This window comes from Tigriopus californicus, chromosome 3 (genome assembly GCF_007210705.1).
Source record: "Tigriopus californicus strain San Diego chromosome 3, Tcal_SD_v2.1, whole genome shotgun sequence".
NCBI lineage: Eukaryota > Metazoa > Arthropoda > Copepoda > Harpacticoida > Harpacticidae > Tigriopus > Tigriopus californicus.
Genome location: NC_081442.1, coordinates 7615627 through 7634085, shown reverse-complemented (window position 1 = coordinate 7634085; position 18459 = coordinate 7615627). Strand labels below are relative to the sequence as shown.

The following is an 18459-nucleotide window of genomic DNA, read 5'->3' as shown; positions in this document are numbered from 1 at the left end:
GACCTTTCCTCATATAGCAATGTGAAATGGGTCAGCTTCTCAAAAACGTGTTTGAAGCCCCAAACATGCATCACTGCCACTGGTACCAGCAAACAAAGGTACCTGCCAGAGCTTGCCTAAACGTCCTCATAACTCGATTGTGTAACTACATCTTGAATATTTGGGCTCCAACTAGTTTAGCAGGTTTGCAAAATGTCGAAGGTCAAACTGGAAATGACATATTTTAAAGCCATCTGCAAAGGAAAAAACTTGAAATTGGAACATACAAGGAATGAGCCATCTTCCGTACAGGGAGAGGCTGGAGAATTTGGGACTGTATCGTATTCAGAGAAGGTACGAAAGACAAGCATTCGTGAGCCCTGTCAACTCCCAGGTCTTAGGGTCAATTGTAGTTACCGTAGAGGTTTCATGTGCGTTTTGAGAATACCTTCAAGCCCTCTAAAATCCAGGGTCCTTCGAACAATGATGTTCTCCTCTCTTCTTTCTCGGGCGCCATCCTTGTCTAACTTGCTTCCCTCTAATATTCGTAGGGCTTATGTAGGCGTTGATCCAGTAACAGGATTTAAGTCAGATTTGGACTTGCTTGTAAGTAGAGGACTAGTCACCTCTAATCGTAAAGAATAGGCAGGCTTTGTTGATCCTGTAGCAGGATTTATGGCAGATTTGGACTTGCTCGATCCGCTAACTTAATTCGTTTGTGGATCAAATATTACATGAATTTGAAACACAATAAGACATATAATCTTTCTGATTGTGATGGTTGGGAATTTTATCGCCAGTGGCAGTAAAGAAGTCCGCAGGGAGGAAATACTTTGGGTTTAATGGCAAATTCAGGGAGAAGAATTGGTGTAGTGGTTGGCGTACTCTCCTTGGATGAGAGAGGTCTCTCGTTCAATTCTCCTCCCCAACCTATCTCAAGGAAACTTTTAGACCCTAGCTACACTCACAGACGGAGAACCAATCTGATACCGGACATGGAAACTGCATATTTGAATTTGAGTATGGATGATGTGATGTCTGTCTCCGCTGGCCGGGCGATGGGCACCCTCCGACCCTAACACCCGGTACCCAAAAAAATAAAGCGGCGAGTTGATAGCGGCTTAGGTCAAAAAAGTGTTTATGGTTGATTTCATCACCAAGATGCCGAAGAAACTTGGGAACGTCGTCGTTAAAGATGTAATACTTTTTTGACATAAGTCGGTTTGTGGTCGAGTTGTAAGTACGAGTCTTATCCGACCAACGAAGTAAGCCAATTGTTCGAATGCACTTATCTTATATATGTGGTGTTTTAGACCGTATCAGATTGGTTCACCGTCTACTAGAGTGGGTTATTTTCCAAAGGTTTCCTAGGGAAAGGTGGGCGAAGAGAATCGAACCGGCGACCCATCTAGTACTTAAAGCAATTGATGTATGTAGTTAATATGCCCGCAAACCCCTTCCTGCCCTGAAATGGGGCAAGTCAACTACAGAAAAGGCACTGCAAAGGAGGGGCCCCTCGAGGAGGGTGTCAGGGAGAAAATGGCCCGTCGATCCCATTTTCTAGCATTTTTAGTGCACCGTTGTTGAGCTTACGATACTTAATCAGAATCCTTCAAGAGGGTTTAATCCAATATGAAAATTGACTTTATTGTTTTGGAGTAACCATCAAATACAATTCTGCGAACTGACAATATAAATAGTGGATGATCGAATAAACTGCTACAACAAAGAAATTGGTGGAATGTTTGCTCAATTTAGAATAACTCGACTCAGAGGAGCGAGAGAGGGGCGTTGTAGTTATCATAAAAGTGGGTTGCTAATTACGATTCTCAGGAGTACATTCGGTCAATTGGCAATAGGTCAGAACTAAGAGTCAAGTCTAAAAACAAATAGTGGAAAAGAACGGGGAAATCATGACCTGGTCGATGCAAAGTTCTCGTGCCAGGACAATAATCGTGGTAGTTGGAGTAGTAGTACAGTAGCAAGACACAATCAATCGGCGTAATAACAGATCAATGGAATAACATTGGCATTCATTCCCGCTCAGACAAAAGTTTATTTCTTGATCCTAAGATGATTAATTGCACTGAAGCGAATCAGTTACGCGGGTGGTCATTCATACTGACAGACAGATCTCGATCCGGGATCGAGCAGATTTATTTCGCGTAGAGATAAATGGCCACAATCAGTCCGTACAAGCCCAGGACCTCCGCGAAAATCAGGATCAATATCATACCCACGAAGAGCCGAGGCTGCTGGGCGGTGCCTCTAACACCGGCATCGCCCACAATGCCTATGGCATAGCCGGCCGCCAAGGCGGACAAACCCACAGCCAAACCAGCGCCCAAATGAACGAAACCCCTGAAAAGGTAAGATCATCATGTTTTCAAATGTTTAACCACCATATAGAACGAGTGTACCCTAAAAGCAGGAATGACGAGTCAACTTACTTGTACAACGTATACTCTGGTGGGGGCTTGAGTTGTCCAGCGATGAGCACAGCCACCACTACGCCGTAAATGGCGAGAATACCAGCCATGACCACGGGAATAATGGATTTCATAATGAGCTCGGGTCGCATGACAGACATGGCCGCAATACCGGTGCCCGACTTGGCAGTTCCGTAGGCCGCTCCCATGGCACTGAAGACCATGGCAGCCGCAGCACCCATCACGCCAAAGAAGGGCGAATAGATTGGAGCGTCCTCACTCATGGTCGTCACTCTGGAAGAGAAACGGCTTTTTTAAAACAACGACTCTTGTAAGGGGGAGGGGGAGGATGCGATGTGTCCTGAATGGCCAAGAAGGGTTTACCCCAAAATTCTGGTTAGTAGTAGACTGTTACGGATTGAGCTTCACTTCTAGCCCGCACCGATCCATATGCTAATGTTGGCTATCTATAACCAACAGACCACTGCCTAAGGACAAGTTAGTCCCCGCGAGATACTGACCCTCAATAAATTTCGATGTTAACCACGCGAAGAGAATAGCTGATAAAAAGATTCCGTTGGGTTTTCGGGTTTAATTTCGGAAAAATAGTGATACTTCTTGACCCGTGCTGAGCTACAAGGATCCCGAGTGTCGAAGGGAAAGCCTTCCTCTTCTTTCCTTCCTTCCTCCCTTGGTGCCCCAACCAGCTGGATCGATGGACTCTCGGTACTGCTCGTCCACCCTCCCAGTTCGCTCGATCGCTCAATCGCTCTCTCTCGCTACTCCCCTTCCTCCTCCTTCTCTTCTTCAGCGGTTTCTCCAATTTCAATCCAACAGCCCTCCAGCCTTAGCGTCGATTTCTCACCCATATCCAAGGCCCAAAGTTCCTATCCGTCCCCCTCAACCTTAGATTTGGCCACGTCGGCCGCCTCATCAGCCTGCCTTGACTCCATTCGCGTTAGTCTTTCAAGGCCGCATTCAACCCAACAGTCCAAGAGCCTTGGCGCAAGCCTGTCCTGTTTGGCCTTTTCTCCTGTGCCTGGCCCCTGACATCATACTGATCATCATATGAGGCCTTTTCATGGTGGAGCGCCCGTGGGGGCGTCTGGCCCGTCGCCGTCTGGCAAGAGCCCTAGCATCATCGCTCCATTACCACTACCACCACTACCATCACTGCCTCTCTCTGTGTCTCGCTCTCTACCCTTCTATGATCCTCAATCCATTTGTACATTTTCTCCGCCAAGGCCATGGCTTTAACAACAAAAAATAATGAACCGGACAGCTTCTATTGAACGTCAAACTCTTGTACAGACAAAGGACCGATCTTCATTCCCTGTTTACGATTAAGTGAGTCATGTGACTCAAAAACCCACCCACCCACCCACCCACTACGTACGTATGCCTCCTTCAGAAACGCAGTTAAGCGGCGCTTCCACCTGGCGGAACACGGACTCAAAAGTTATTCTTCCACATCCCCGATGAGATGGACAGATCTGAGGCCCCAAAGGCGTGGCTGGCTTACGTGTTTCAAGGCGATTCCGGAACAATCGAAGGTCTTTATCACCGAAGAAAAGTCCTCCCAAATGTCAGCGTCAGGCGATATGCTCGAGTAAGTGGTCTCTTGGCGTTCGCCACTGTCACTGTACAACACTAGACTGAACTCGTCCTCGCCTCTCTCCTTCTACCCTAGCCTCCAGTCTCACAGCTGTACATAGTGATGCTGAATCGGCCCGAACTTACCTTGGGTCAAAACTCTGAAAAGGTGAGGGATGCCGTAATACGGAGATCGACATACAACAGGGACTTAAGATATATTTCTTACCAGAGCCATGAGAACAAGGCATTGACGAAAATGCAATCAAGTAATTCAAGAGCTTTGCATCTATCGTCTTATCCGAGTGTTCATATTCATTTGTGCCATCTTTACTTATACAAGGTCCAGAGTGACAGCTAAGGCGTTGGCTGAGCATTGATGATGATAGATATGTGGCGCAAGGTACGAATTCAATCGAAGATTACGGACCAAGCCTTTCTTTTTTAAATAATAGGAGGATATGAATCCGTTGCAGTCCCTGATATGCAATAATTATGAGATTGATGCATGCTTTAGCAAGTAAACAATGTTCTCCAACCAGTTCATAGTTTGATTCTTCAAAAAATGAATGTCAGCACCCTAAGCAAACATGTCAATATTTTGCTAGAAAACTGCCATTTCACAATATTATTAAACTGGGTCAGCCAATACCAAAAATGGATCAACTTTATATTTTTCCGCGGCACTAAAGCGCCTATTCGGGTTATCGTGACTGTTCCAGCATTTCCCAGCGGCTTGTTCGTCGCCTGAAACTCCGCCTCGGATCATGTGACAAGACTGGAAAGCGCAACCAGCCTGACATAAAATGGCCTGGCGGATCAGGCTAAGAAGTCACGGTCTCGGAAACAACACGTGAATTCCTAGGCAGAAAAGGCGAGATCGTGACCAGTCAAATCTAGTGAAATGACCCCAAAAGAGAATGATCCACAACCTTTGATTAGAATTGGCATACAAGTATGATCATGAAACTACATTAATCATGATTATCGATACGAACGGGATTACAAATGTGAATCACCAATTCGGTGAGGGGGAATTGGTCTTCTTTGTCACAAATGTCGACATTTGAATCGATTTATAAATTGTTAAATGAAGCCGTTTTTCTTCTTTTGCGAGACAGTTGGTCACTCTCTGCCATTTTTACGTTTTCATCATTAATACATTTCCCAAAAAGACCGTCTTTATGGGGGAGTATTTTAATGTTACAAAATACCTCGGGATAGCGACCACCAACGACATATTTCATATTGTACTCATGAGTAATTTCATACTTGTCTCAAAGACGTGTTGTGCATGTGATCATATGAAAGAGAGGTTGGACACCGAAATTGTTGAAACTTACGTTACACCTCCCCCCTTTTACTACTATGGTGGCTTAGTCCAGCCTATTCCTTAAATGCCTTTTTGCAAGGGATTGGGTGATCAAAGTGATGCTTTTTTTTATAATAATTCAAATTATGTCAAGAATTTGGCCTAGAGTAAGTAGTGTTGTTTTTGATTGGTTTCGTTTTTCACAGGCTTTTCTAAACGCTATAGAGAATGCAATCCCTGGTACTATTCAAATGAAAGAGTATAATTCGTCTATTTTATACCTTCTAATCATTATTATATGATATTTGGTCTACCAACAAATTTGAGTTGGCAGACCAAGTTAGTCCTTGAATGTAGGATTTGTCCAAGTCAGACTTGAAAGATGCCATGGGATCAATAAGGCCTATGCATTCCCTACCAAAATTAGAGGAAAGCTAATTGTATGGAGACCCAAAATAGAAGAGAAGAGGACTATAAGCTAGCCCAAATAGTGCTTTTCTGATGGTTCTGTTGTCCCACGATCAAAGAGTCAAGCTCTGAGTCACAGAATGTGGCAGGTTAAATCCAACGAGGCAAGTAAGGCAGAGCATTCAAAGGATAAGGAAGCCCCCATAAAGGGAAAAAGCTTTCCTTTTTCCCAGACTAGCCCCACATTTCCATGATTTAAGGCATGGATTTCTAACAGGGAAGCTTTACCAACTTGACTAAGTCTAATACTGTTTTCAAGCATGACTTTTGCAACATGGTTTTAAACCTTCAACAATCATTACCCCATCCAAGATCCCAATCTTGACTCCTCAAAGCATTATGATGCAAAACATTTTGAACAATTATGTCAAGATTCAAAGCATAATGTTGAAAAATATTGACGCAAAGTCTTCAAATGTTACGCACTAGGACTGCTTGAAGCCAAAACACAATTTCTTTGGAAAACTATGGTCTTGATGGGGAAAACCATAAAATATTGGGTCATAAACCTTAGGAAAAGTAGCGAGAAACGGGAAACACCACTACAAATTTCAATCTTAAGCAAGCCACTTTTTAAGAAACCGTCCCTTTGAAGGGTAGATGGCGATGTCCTCGGAAATTGATGACGCCAACTTGAAAGCCCTCATTGGACCTAAAACCAGGGTTGGGCCAAAGCTCATAAGACTTTGGAAAATGTAAATTATCAGAAACCTTTCTTACCTTCTCTGCATACTGTACAGTCCCAACTCTTTTAACCTCTCCCAATACGAGACCTCTCTCATCCTGTGATGTTCCTAGTGACACATCTTTGGACCTGTTCAACCTTTTGCAAACCAGAGCCCAATTTTTTAAACGAAAAAAAATGAGTCTTAGGCCCGAAGTTTGAACGAATTCATAGAATTTGGTTTTTGTAATGCAAGATCCAGGAAGGGGCTGCGACAGAACTTGGGCGTCTTTCTCATCCGAAATGTCCAGGTCTCCATCTACTCTCTTACTAAGTTGACGAGTCATACGCAAGTCAGTTATAATAGCATACATCTAGAAAGATGTTCCATCAATACTCAATTGGACCACCATGCTCCATAAAAGATGAGACGTCAGTGGAGCATCTGAAAACTATGCCTTTTAACTGGATGTCATCATTTCCATTGTCTTTTTACGTATTTTAGCATCGCTCACCCTCGGAATATTCACTGTTTTCTTGCCCAATCTTACTCACGGAACAATATTTTCCTGAACGTACAACCTCGATCAATCTCTGTCAAAATGTCGCTTTCCTCCTAAACGGGTGTAACGGTTTTGAAGAAATGAATTTCCTTGGACTTTAAAAGCGCAAATCTGAAAACAAGATTATGAAAATTGTACTTGTTGACCAATTTTACATTTCAGGATATTTTCAATTGAGCGTCAGTTTTTCAAAAAAGGCGGGCCATTGCCGATCACGATCTTAGGACGCAATAAACTAATAAATGTGGCTGAACAATCGACTTGTACAGAGTTAGCATCGTGATTCTATCTCTGAACTTAAACGTGCGATATATCCAACGACACATTTGAAAAGCTTTATCCACCTTTAACTTGATTTGCTCATCTAACTTTTCATTATTTTGGAGGACTTCACCTAAATCTTTCATACATGAGACCTGCTCGATAATTTTTCCTCCATTATTCACAAGTGGAGTATTCAAAGGCATTGACCCAAAGGTCGTTGAGCTGAATTTCATTCCGTTCAGAGCCTTATTACTCTCAGTAACCCAAGAGTAGATTCTTTCTAGGTCCTTTGCAAGGCTAGTGGAATCTTGACCATTCCTACCAGAAACTAACTTACTATAGTGTCGTCAGCATCAAACAGAGACTGGCAGTAATTGTAAGTTATTGAAGACGGGCAGCGAATATTATAAAAATGAGGGGCCCTAACATGGAGCCCTGGAGAACACCCGATTTGACATCATGTATGTCACTAAGGGATCCCTCGACCTTAAAAATTTGCTTCCTATCATGAATAAAGCTTCTTTTACAATTGAGAATTGCTCAATTGGACTAACGTCATCAATCTCAACAGGCCTTTAAAAATTGGAACATGGTGAGCTTACTTAAGAGAAGAGGGAAACTTGCCTTGATCCAAGGTGCAGCACATCAGGTACGAAAAAACAGTGAGCAAGAACCAGTGAGCATCCATCCATCCACCAGATGTCACACCATCAGAACCAGGATAACTTGAAAGCCTTAATTCCCTGATGGCCACTAAAGCATCTTGATCTGTAATTATAAAATCATCAAATTGCTCAATTGGACTAACGTCATCAATCTCAAAAGACTCGTCATTAGAAAAATGAGCTGTCGCTTCCAAACTCAGTGGGGTTGAAAACTCACTAGAGAACTGATCTCCTAGCATGTTAGCCATAGCCTCTCCATTGCTAACGTCTTCCCCATCAACCTCAAAAGGCCCAACAGGATGTTTCATCTTTCTCTTAGAGTTTGCATAAGAGAAAAAAGCCCTCGGATTCGACTTGATCTCTTGAACCACCTTACTCTCAGTTTGTAATTAGTCATTTTCGATAAAGACCTTAATCTTACCCTGAATTACGTGAGGGTCAGGGTCATTGGAAAAGACCAAGTCCAGAAGGTTATTTGCTCTGGTGGCTAACCCAACATGCTGAGAGAAGTTGCGCTAGATCGCAAACTCCTCCAGCTTTTCGAACAACTGAGATGTCAATTTCGAAATGGGAATATACCCGTCGGGACTAGCCTCCTCTAAAACCCCTACAAAGGAACTGCGTGCTTCGGAGGAGACGCAATGCAGAGGTTAGCGCAGCTTCCTAGTGTTAGAGGGGTCCCTGGTTCGATTCTCCTGCCCGACTTTTCTCATGGAAACGATTAACCACGCCCTCAGACGGAGAACCATTCTGATACGGACCACGACACCGCCTATCGGAACTTGAGAGCTGACATGAAAGAGTTAACTGAAGAAGAAGGGGGGCCTATAGAGAAGTGTAAAGCTTTGGGGTTTCATACTACTGCGCCCTCTGGTTCTACCATGAAGAAAGTGCCACCACCCTTCTTACTGATGACAAAATGTTGGCACCAAATATTGTTTTCGCTAGAGCCACTATGATAGAATTATATATAATAGAACATTCAAAACCATGCATTTCTGCATGGTTTTGTCACTTGCCATGTAATGTCGTCTTTTTCAAGTGAATGTTTAATCTTAAATGGTTTGAAATAATTTTCGAACGATTTCCTAAGACAAGGAACAATTGTGTCAATGAAAAATTGGAAGCACTGGATGTGCTAAATTCATAGTAGTTCTTGCCGCGATTGTGGCGCAGTCTGACTGACACAGCTGAAATCCGATCCGCATTACACTCTATACATTGTTACAATAGACACATCAAGCCCTCTGATATGACAAACTAAGACCTCTACTTCTCCATTTGACATTTGTACATGACTATTGTGCAAATATTTTCTTAACATATAGGCATACGCCCCCATGTGGGAAAATGGGGTTTCAGGACGTACCCTATCACAATGAACTAAGTTGAAACCAACTATGGTCAGTTCTTCATCTAAGACCCCTGGTCGAAGCCAAGTTTTTGCAATTGAGATGAATGAAATCTCTCTCTCTCAATGGCTAATTCTTCTAAACTCTTAACCTTTGTGCTTTCTTTTTTAGAAATCAGACAATGCACGTTCAAATATAGCCCCTTTACGGGCCTTTCTTTTGACGGACCAAGTTCACAAGGTCTTGGACCATCCTCTCCAACCGTAAAAAATACCGCTTGTCAACAAAGCTATGTGTTACTGGATGCAAAGCGTGAGCTCATGAGGATTGTTGGGTTTGAGAAATAGGGTGGGCAGCTGCATTTGGATATGAACGTATTTTTGGAATAGGGGTGGGACAAGGAAGGAGGTTTTTCATAGGAATGGGGGTGGATTGGATATTTATGGGAAGAGGAGGGAAGTAGGAGAGAGGATGGGAGGTAGGTGGAGGAGTGGGAGGGAGGAAGCTAAATGGGTTAAGGTAGGGGGGTGGGGCGGAATTAGGTTTCAGATTAGGGTCAGCTCTAAAACTACGAGACTGAACTTGTCTGTACCTTTGCCTCCTTTGTGCCCCTCTACATTGGCAGAGGTGCACTGTACGTTTAAGCACGTCTTAGGTCTCGTGGACTGACGGCACATGTATGGGTGGAATAAAAGACAAACTACCTTTGAACATTCCTTCTTCCCTTTTTACTTCTCAAGGCCGAACTTAAAAAGCTTTTGAAACCGTTTAGGGTGGTCAAACTGACAGCCTTTTCCTTCTTCAGGACATGGCTGCTTCCGGTAAAAAGGACATACTAGACGAAAGCTTCCTCAAGACCATTGAAGATCATATCTGCAAGGACCCTACCATCAACATCAATGGACATTGCGGCATTCTGGGCAAAGAACATCTAGCCCCCCCTCTTCACCACAATCATCAAGAAGGCTTTTTCCAGATGCTGGCCCCGTATTGATGCCATCATTACAGCCAGTGATGGGCACCATGAATAATAAGGACCAAATTAGTACAATAAGGAAACTGTATTTTTGTCACTTCTTAATTATCAAATCAGTTAAACAATTGCGTTAATCCGAATGTCGTTAAAGTCGAACCGGACATTTTTGCACGCCCGCCCTGTAAATATACTACAACACAACAGAGAAAAACTGCTCAAACTAAACATAAACACGAATGAGCAATAAACTTAATAGGCTTTGAAGTAATTATGTCTTACCAAAGAGCCGCGAAAAACCCAACCTAATTGAGTGAATAAATGGCCATTATTGCCATTTATTCACCCACGCACAAACACCACGAACACTACATTTGTACAGCAACCAAGGAGCAACAGGGGAAGGGACAAATTGGTTCAAAATTCCTGGGAGAGAAGAACAAGAGCAAACTAAAATGCGTCTGTTCTCAGCAAGCTCTAAAACAGAAATATTTTATAGTCGGATTGAGCAAGTATATCTCGAATTCGGATCCAAGAAAAACTTCGGATTCGGATTTTTTTTGGAAATTTTTTTTGGATCGGATTCGGAGACCTTGTCCGATCTGATCAACAGTTTTAATCCAAACTATAATGGTAACAGAATGCCCTGACATGTTCATGGTCAGCAAGACATGGATGAATTCAAACGTTACAAGCGAAGAATTTAGTTTTAAAGGTTACCAAAACCGAGCCCGGGGAGCGTGAGGATACCAAGGGGACTTTTTCTGGCACAACCATGATACTAAGATTTCCGTTTGTCCACCCCTTTAATCGTGGGTCGACTCTTTCGCCAAATCTGTCCCATCCCATCCTTGACGTGATTTTCGCAAGTTGACTTTACTCTACGATGAGAATCTCATCAGAAATCTCGCTTCAAACACCCAAAATTCTGAAAACGGTCGACCCACATGCTCCTCTTACCACACTTTTTTCCAAATAAGTTCTACGAAATTTCATATTTGTTGGCATACCGGTCAGCAACCTCGACCGATTCTTTAGTCTCTATCTTGACTACCTTGTTTCCGTTTGCAACCACTACTAGGCATTTGATCCCAGCCCTACGTTGCATTATCTTCTGGAACAAGAAGTCCACCAAGACAGTCTGAGAAAGAATTTCTTCCTTGTCGTTGAGCGAGGCACTCAAGGTCCAAATCGACATTTGGAAAAGTTTTCCTTCGCGTACGATTTATGAATTGAGTTGGTCACCGATTCTCATCCTTTCTCACCCTCACTCACTCGATAAAGGTGTCGGCACTTCCTTGTTTGTGTACCCAGAGGTCCCAGGGACCACCGGGTCCATTCTTTTCACTTAGTATTGATTATAAACGTTTAAATTTCACTCTTAAACACAGGCGAACACCCCAGATACTTCTTTTATTTACTCAATATATTTTGACGGATTACTAGGTCTAGTCCATCAAATCTTTGACTAGGGCCACTAACCTTAAGAAATCCTGCTTTTGGACAAAAATCATCGTAGGTGAAGGGCGAGGGAACCTTTGAGGAAAAGGAGAAAGGGGAGGAACTCTGTCAGCAGCCTAAGCATATCTAAATGAGCGTTGGGCTCATGGCGTCCAGCGATGTGGGTGGGGCGAGAAAGGTTTTGGTAGGAGAGAGGTTAAAGGATGTGAGGGTGAAGGTGGGAGGGCGGAAGGAAGTAAGAAGTACTGAAAGCGGGTGAGCGACTTGAAAATGAGGTTGAGATGACGGCTGCTTATTCCTACTAGAGCCCCAGCACTTGATTGGTCCATCCCACAGGCTAGTAGTGGATGGGTGTGATCAAAAAAATTATAAAAGCTTCCAATTTAAATCTTTAGGAAAATATTAGTAATGATTTAATGCTGGTCCCATCCAGTTAATGGTTTCACAAAATTGCAGAAAATTGACCTATGCAGCTAAGCGTAGAACAAAAATCGAAGGTTGGGTTGCCCCCAAAACTTCTCCTTGAATGTTGTTGTGAACAACCGCAAAACACAATGAGATCAAAGCCTTTGGTTCCATGGTCTAAAAATCTCTATGGAGGCATTAATCTATTTGATTTATTAAGCATTTGGTTCTGGATTGGTATGTTGCAATTTTTTTATCTTATTCATATTTATCGCGAATCATGCAAAACATGCATTTGACGCAGACCAAAAAAAATAGATTCCCGTTGAGACCTGGGAGACGTGACTTAGTGCTGAGTGCAGTTTCGCAGCACGAGAGACGTCCTTGGTTCGATTCTCCTCCTCGACCTTTCTCAAGGATACTTCTAGACGCCAACCACACCACACCCACAGACGGAGAGCCAATCTGACACGGACTATGACACACATATCGGTACCATGGAGAGACGATGTGATGGTCAGCTCCACTGCCCTTTGCTTCTGACCCTAGAACTTCGGCTACAAAAAGAATGTAATATTTCTTGCCGTTCTAAAACTGTTTCTCCTTGTTCACAGATTTGCCTAATCAAGTTACATGCAAAGTTTTCATTACGAGGCATTGCTACAAAAGTTAGGGCCAGATCATAAACGAATCAAACAAATCTTTCAGAAGTCACCTAAAGTGACCCTTAATTTACTCTAATTGGCATACTTCCCTTTTCCCAGAGTATATATTCGCAGACTAATGGGCTGGGTTGTCATGTGGTTTATTGGTAGCAATGTACGTCAAGTTACGTATATTATCCAAAATATTTAGAGTATTCCATATGTATTTCTTTCTCCAGCGTTAAACCAATCGACCACCAACGAACCATATCGAATAGTGTAAAAGGTGAGGATATAACATTAAGGTGGTAATGTGATGATGGCGGGACGATGTCAAATGGCCCCTGAGTCAAATTTTCGCACTGAGTTCCTGAAGGTCTCGGCAGTCCATAAGAACTTGAATGGCTCCGGCGAAATACTTGCTGCCGACATGTTTCCCATGTTTAGATTGCAAATACTTCTTGAGAAGCACTAGGAATTCGAGCTGTTGATTTTCGCAAATCTGACGGCTTCTCAGGGCGCTTGGAATCCTATCCACGGAAAAGAGGAGCACCAAACTTAGGAGACAAAATCCTGTCCCATCATCCTGGCTTGTTTGCATCCACTTGCAAACCTAGAAAATCAAAAGTGTCAAGTCACGCAGAGCTTTGTTCGAAAACTCAATTGCATTCAAGATAATTTCAAGAGAACTTGGGAGATTCCAATATCGTTTTGGACGAATGCTAGATGCGGTACCTTTTTGCCATCCGCTTTCCAATGAGCGAGCCCCTGGTTCGATCCCAGGCTAGCCCAGTTCAAGTCTCTTTGCAGTATCTAAATTACAGCATAAGATGTTGCTTTAACAGCTTAAATGGGCGAACCTGCGGCCATTCCCGAGGGTGAGGTAATAATTAATGTTGGCTGTGACACCGAAGCGGGAATATATCTTAATTGGGACACCCATAAACAGATGACAAGCCGGACGAGAGAGCTACCATCTGACTTCGTAACAAACGAACAAATAAACAAAACAATAATAGCGTTTTGGACTACGAGTAAAAGAGGTATCTTTGCCATTCTTATGAACGTTTGAGCGTAAAAAAATGGAACAGTGCTGCACTGCGTTGTTCCAGAATATACCTACTGGGGTTCCTCTTGGCGAGGAGAGATTTCCAAGATTTCCATGCATTTAATGGGCCAATTCATTCATCAATAACTATCCCCAGAGGCTTTTGATTGACCACTTCATTGTCATAATGTCGCATAATGCGATAATGTCGCATAAATATACATCGCAAAGCTCTGGAGAATACGGAGGTTTTAAGTGCAAACATGTACAATACGACTCGCCGTGTGCTAAATTACTGAAATTCATTCCTTTGAATGACGAAAACTTTATCCGCTCCATTGAAATGGTTAAAAGGTAGGGATAACAAATCTTTTTCGCCACAGCCATCCGTCCATAATTATTGTTCTCTTATTCAATTGGCAAATCTCATTATCCCTCTCTCCGTTCACTACCACAGGTTCCACACATCAAAATTTCAAGCAATGACTTTGCACAAGCACAAGCGCTCAATTCATTCACTACCCATCATGGAATTGTTCGCCGTTCAACAACGACAACAACGACAATAACACCACCAACACCACCAATATGACGGGACTAGTAGCAGATGAATAAGTCAAAATCGTCCTGATATGATTTCATGGCAAATCCCTCACTCGATCTCTGTCCCAATCTAAATACGTCAGATCTGTAGAGCAAGAACTCTGAAGCCAGAACCGCATCCCGGACAGCATCCATTTCGTACTCTACGTATATGTATGTATTAGTACTGGGGCGAGTCTGGACTCGAGTCCGAGTCCATTCGAGCCTTTAACTCGATTATGGAGAAACTGACCGGACTCGTGTCTTTTAGAAAGAATTCGAGTCCGTACTCATCAGAAAAACTAGTCCGTTTTTTTGCTTTAAAGTTCGCAATTAGAGTCCTTTTGTTTGACTTGAGTCCCGTAAAGTACTCGAGTCCGGCAAAGAGTACAAAAATCAAAGGACTTGCCCGAGCACTAGTATGTGTGTAAGGGATGTATTTCAGCCCATACACATGACCAATGAGTGCATGTAGGGACCGGCCGACGAGCGACGGGGAAAAAGGATGGACGGACGGACGGACGGACGGACGGAAGGACGTCATGGTGGCGGTATTCGTAATGAAGGAAAATTGATGCCAGTTAAAAAGAATTGCAGTTTCGTCGTGACGTAACTTTTCCAGTTTGGCCAAATGATTTTTCGGTTCTCTTGTTGAGTTTTGTCAGCTTTGGGAGCTTTTCTGATCTCGATAAAAGTATGACGGAGCACGTTAGTGTTATTCATTCATAAGTTTCACTTGCCAAGTGCAGGTAAACCAACGCTCATATTTAGATTTACTCACCTTTTCCATCAAGTGACGGTGCTGGTCGTCCCAAGGAGATTGAGTATTGGGGAACACTTGGCCATATTCCACTCCATGAGCCGAATCGATTGTCAAATCATTGACTTGTTGGGATAGCTTTATGACATCCGATGGTCCAAGAACTGTCTCCACTTGATTTACCCAATTGGTCTGGGTCCTCAAGAAATTAGAGAGTAACAGCTTCAGCATGGCTTCCAGGTTGCAATCCAAAAGTATATCCTGAAGTCGAATTAGAGATGATCATAAGCCAATGTCAACTAAAACCCATGCAAATGTTCATGAAGGCTGTTTATCTTTTACCCTCTCTGCGCTTTCAAGCACCCGTATTTCATCCAAAGCCAAGGCAAAGGATCGCAACCTCGTTGTCATGACGTGTTTTAAAGCTTTTCTGGTGGATTCGGAGAGAACCTTTTCTTTGTACTTGACCAATTGAGCAATTTCTTCCACAACCTAAACACAAAATGAGAAAACGTGCTTATGACCAGCATCTGCCAGAATATTCCCTCGTTCCAATGAGTTTACGTTCGATTCCAGAGGAATGGGACTGGATTTGATGGTTGTCATTTGATGAAAGAAGTTGTCAATCCTGGAAACTTCGGTGTCGCTCAAGGGGAGGCGATCGCCGTCATGGCTATCTTCAAGAATGGTTGGCGTGTGGGGAGTATCCTGCTTGACAGTCTCCTTGGGGTCCAACTTTTTTTTTCGATCTCCGTCCGCCAACACCCAGCTCCGTTTCATTCCAGCCCGTTCACAGAGCTGAAACCGACAATACTGGCAATTCTTGCGCGTTTTCAGAGTGATGGGGCAACTCCCCGTCTTGGAGCAAGTGTAGACGTCACTGTACCTAAAATGACCCATTTTCCATAGGATAATATGGCAACGCCTTACAATTGGAGGGTTTCAACTTACTTGCTTTGAACGGATCGTCGAAAAAAGGCCCTGCAACTGGGGCACACCTGCCCTCCGTAGTAGCTATGTTTTCCGGCCTTTTCCCCGCACACATGACAAAGGCGGGGTCCATCCCCGGAAGCCATCGGAGCGAGAGGAGTTGGGAATCCACTGTCATGACGAGGACGCTTGGTAGGACTAGGGAATGTTGAATCGGGTTCCGGTTGCGATTGCTCTCGTTTCACCAATTGTATTGGGTATCGCTGAATCTGATCGTCTGTAAACGACATTGGTAGAATCTCATCTGGTTCGGTCTTGATGGCCAGTGGTTGGGGAAACTCTTGACTTAAGAGTGAAGTCTGAGCCGGCGTTTGTACAGGTGTGACGATTTGTACGTCCCATGGCTCACTGTCGCACACGGAAAACTGGTTAGTCACTGCTATTTGGGTTTCCGCGGGTTCCAGATAAGTCCATGTCACTCGTTCTTGCTGTTGTTGCTGTTGTTCTTGTTGTTGATGATGTTGTTGATGATGATGATGATGATCTCCCAATGGCTCACTTACCAACCCTGGAATAGATGACCGATCGTCGGATTCGAAAAGTTGCTGCAAGTCCCCCAAAGAGGCCGAGGATGTGACTGTTTCAAAGTATCCACTCTCTAAACTCGTTGACAAATTTGGCTCGTATGGTTTGAGCTCAAAATAAGTTCCCCCGGTTGGGACCGAGTCACTCTGAAGTTTGACCATGGTATTGTCAATGGCATAGAGTAGGTTTTCATTGGAATATTGAACATCATTGCGAATCATTTGCTCCGGAGGAGATGAGCGGTGGCTTTGCTCGGGACTGCCCACGAAATCAGAACTATATGAGCTTCTGGAACTGGCACTCAAACTTGGAGATTGGTTGAATGGAGAAAGAAACTCCGGAAGTGAGATTGGTGTGGACACATGTTGATGGGCCATTAAGAACTCTTCCTCATGGCGTTGAATCTGCAAGGTTTCGCGGCAATCTTGCATCGTTGAACAATTCAATCACTTTACTGCACTCTCAGGAACGAACGATGGGTATTCTCAAAGCTTTTGGAACACGTCCCAAAGGCTGTCAAGAGACGACTTGAACTGTCATGCCACTTAAATCAAGGAACCGATTGTCTCCTTCACTAAAAATCACTCAAGTTCACTCCGAATCGATGTGGAGATGTTGTTATCTACTCCAACGCCAGCCTGATGATCATCATTTGAACATCCACAATTGAGCGTTGTCGATAGCGAGAGTCCGTCCAATTTGATGTCGCAGCCCTCACTTGTCCGTCCATACACTCACCCATCCACTAGTACACACACTCGACTGCACATACGGACTTGCAGATAGATACCCGTGGCGACTTGTTCGTCCGCATCGTCTTGTGATTATTCCCTCTACTTCGACTTGGGCTCATGCCCCTCTTGAAGAACACCGTCCGTGACTTTGGCCAACTCCGTGGAATCCTCCACATTAGCACCGTTGCTACCACCAGTGCCTCCAGCACCTCCTCCTCCATACCACTGCTTCTGCCAGTCCCAACAACAACAACCGATCGCCTGAGCGGCAACAACAATAACAACTTGTTCTGTTCCCTCTATCTACTACTTGTATGTACACGGGAATAGTAGTTCTCCTCAGGCTTCGTGGGATTTTGTCCAAAGAGGCTCGGGAGCAGCAACTACATCAATTCAGCCAGTCTCATGACGGTGTTGAAGATGAGCGTTTTTCACCAAAATTCCATCTTCTCTCTACCGTGGTCCGTAGGAGGAACGGACAAAGTCTTGCTTGCCTGTCGCATACAACTACCTCTCCAGCCAGCCACATGTATGAGCTCCATTCAGTAGTACGGAGTATGTACTCGTACGTGTTGGTCTCTAGTTGCTACCCGTCCACCATGTGTGCTTCTTGGCCAGTCATCCAACAAGCCAGCCAGCTGGCCAGCTACTCAGCCAGTCAGTCAGTCAGCGATGGGAGCTCATATGCACGAAGAGGAAGCGAGTCCTTGCTTGCCTCCAGCATTGGATGCACTCAAGAGAGACTAACCCAAGCCCTGTGAGCCCACAACCAGAAGGCATGGATTTGGACCCCCCTACTACAAATACACTTCACCAGACCAAGCGGGATAGTGGTGCTGCTCTAAGGCTTTACGCTTGATAAAAGTGATTATATAATAACGACAATGGGCTAGTGACGTCGTCGTCGTCGTTGTCGTCGTCGTTGTCGTTGTTAGTCCCTCCCGATCCCTCCAGGATCAAAAGCTCTAAGAGGATAAGAAGACTCTCGTCGCAGGCCTCTCTCGCACTCTCGCACTCACTCATACTTCAAGCCAATCCCCCCCCCCCC

General features: G+C 44.0%; 2 protein-coding genes across 4 annotated transcripts; both read right to left on the bottom strand.

Moving 5' to 3' along the window:
• Nucleotides 1-1600: 1600 nt before the first annotated feature.
• LOC131877898 (V-type proton ATPase 16 kDa proteolipid subunit c) lies at nucleotides 1601-4084 on the bottom strand. Of its 3 annotated transcripts, none has more exons than XM_059223728.1 (3): nucleotides 3931-4084; nucleotides 2430-2702; nucleotides 1601-2340 (listed from the first exon to the last, which is right to left on the bottom strand). In XM_059223728.1, the coding sequence occupies exons 2-3, from the start codon at nucleotides 2690-2692 to the stop codon at nucleotides 2136-2138; spliced, it is 468 nt and encodes a 155-aa protein (XP_059079711.1). In that variant the 5' UTR covers nucleotides 2693-2702; nucleotides 3931-4084; the 3' UTR covers nucleotides 1601-2135. The 3 variants fall into 3 exon arrangements, with proteins under 3 accessions (XP_059079711.1, XP_059079713.1, XP_059079712.1); XM_059223730.1 differs by lacking the exon at nucleotides 3931-4084 and adding an exon at nucleotides 3805-3919; XM_059223729.1 differs by lacking the exon at nucleotides 3931-4084 and adding an exon at nucleotides 2930-3072.
• Nucleotides 4085-12917: 8833 nt separating this feature from the next.
• LOC131877821 (thyroid hormone receptor alpha-like) lies at nucleotides 12918-18404 on the bottom strand. Its single transcript, XM_059223622.1, has 5 exons — nucleotides 16114-18404; nucleotides 15727-16048; nucleotides 15505-15654; nucleotides 15184-15423; nucleotides 12918-13385 (listed from the first exon to the last, which is right to left on the bottom strand). Exons 1-5 carry the CDS (start codon nucleotides 17106-17108, stop codon nucleotides 13122-13124), a joined length of 1971 nt encoding a protein of 656 aa, XP_059079605.1. The 5' UTR covers nucleotides 17109-18404; the 3' UTR covers nucleotides 12918-13121.
• Nucleotides 18405-18459: the final 55 nt, after the last annotated feature.

Coding starts and splice junctions, on each gene's coding strand:
- LOC131877821 (XM_059223622.1), bottom strand. CDS start 17,108: ATGCAAGATTGCCGCGAAACCTTGCAGATTCAACGCCATGAGGAAGAG. Junction 16,049..16,113: donor CGACGATCCGTTCAAAGCAA/GTAAGTTGAAAC, acceptor GGGTCATTTTAG/GTACAGTGACGTCTACACTT. Junction 15,655..15,726: donor CCATTCCTCTGGAATCGAAC/GTAAACTCATTG, acceptor TTTTGTGTTTAG/GTTGTGGAAGAAATTGCTCA.
- LOC131877898 (XM_059223728.1), bottom strand. CDS start 2,692: ATGAGTGAGGACGCTCCAATCTATTCGCCCTTCTTTGGCGTGATGGGT. Junction 2,341..2,429: donor CCAGAGTATACGTTGTACAA/GTAAGTTGACTC, acceptor TTACCTTTTCAG/GGGTTTCGTTCATTTGGGCG.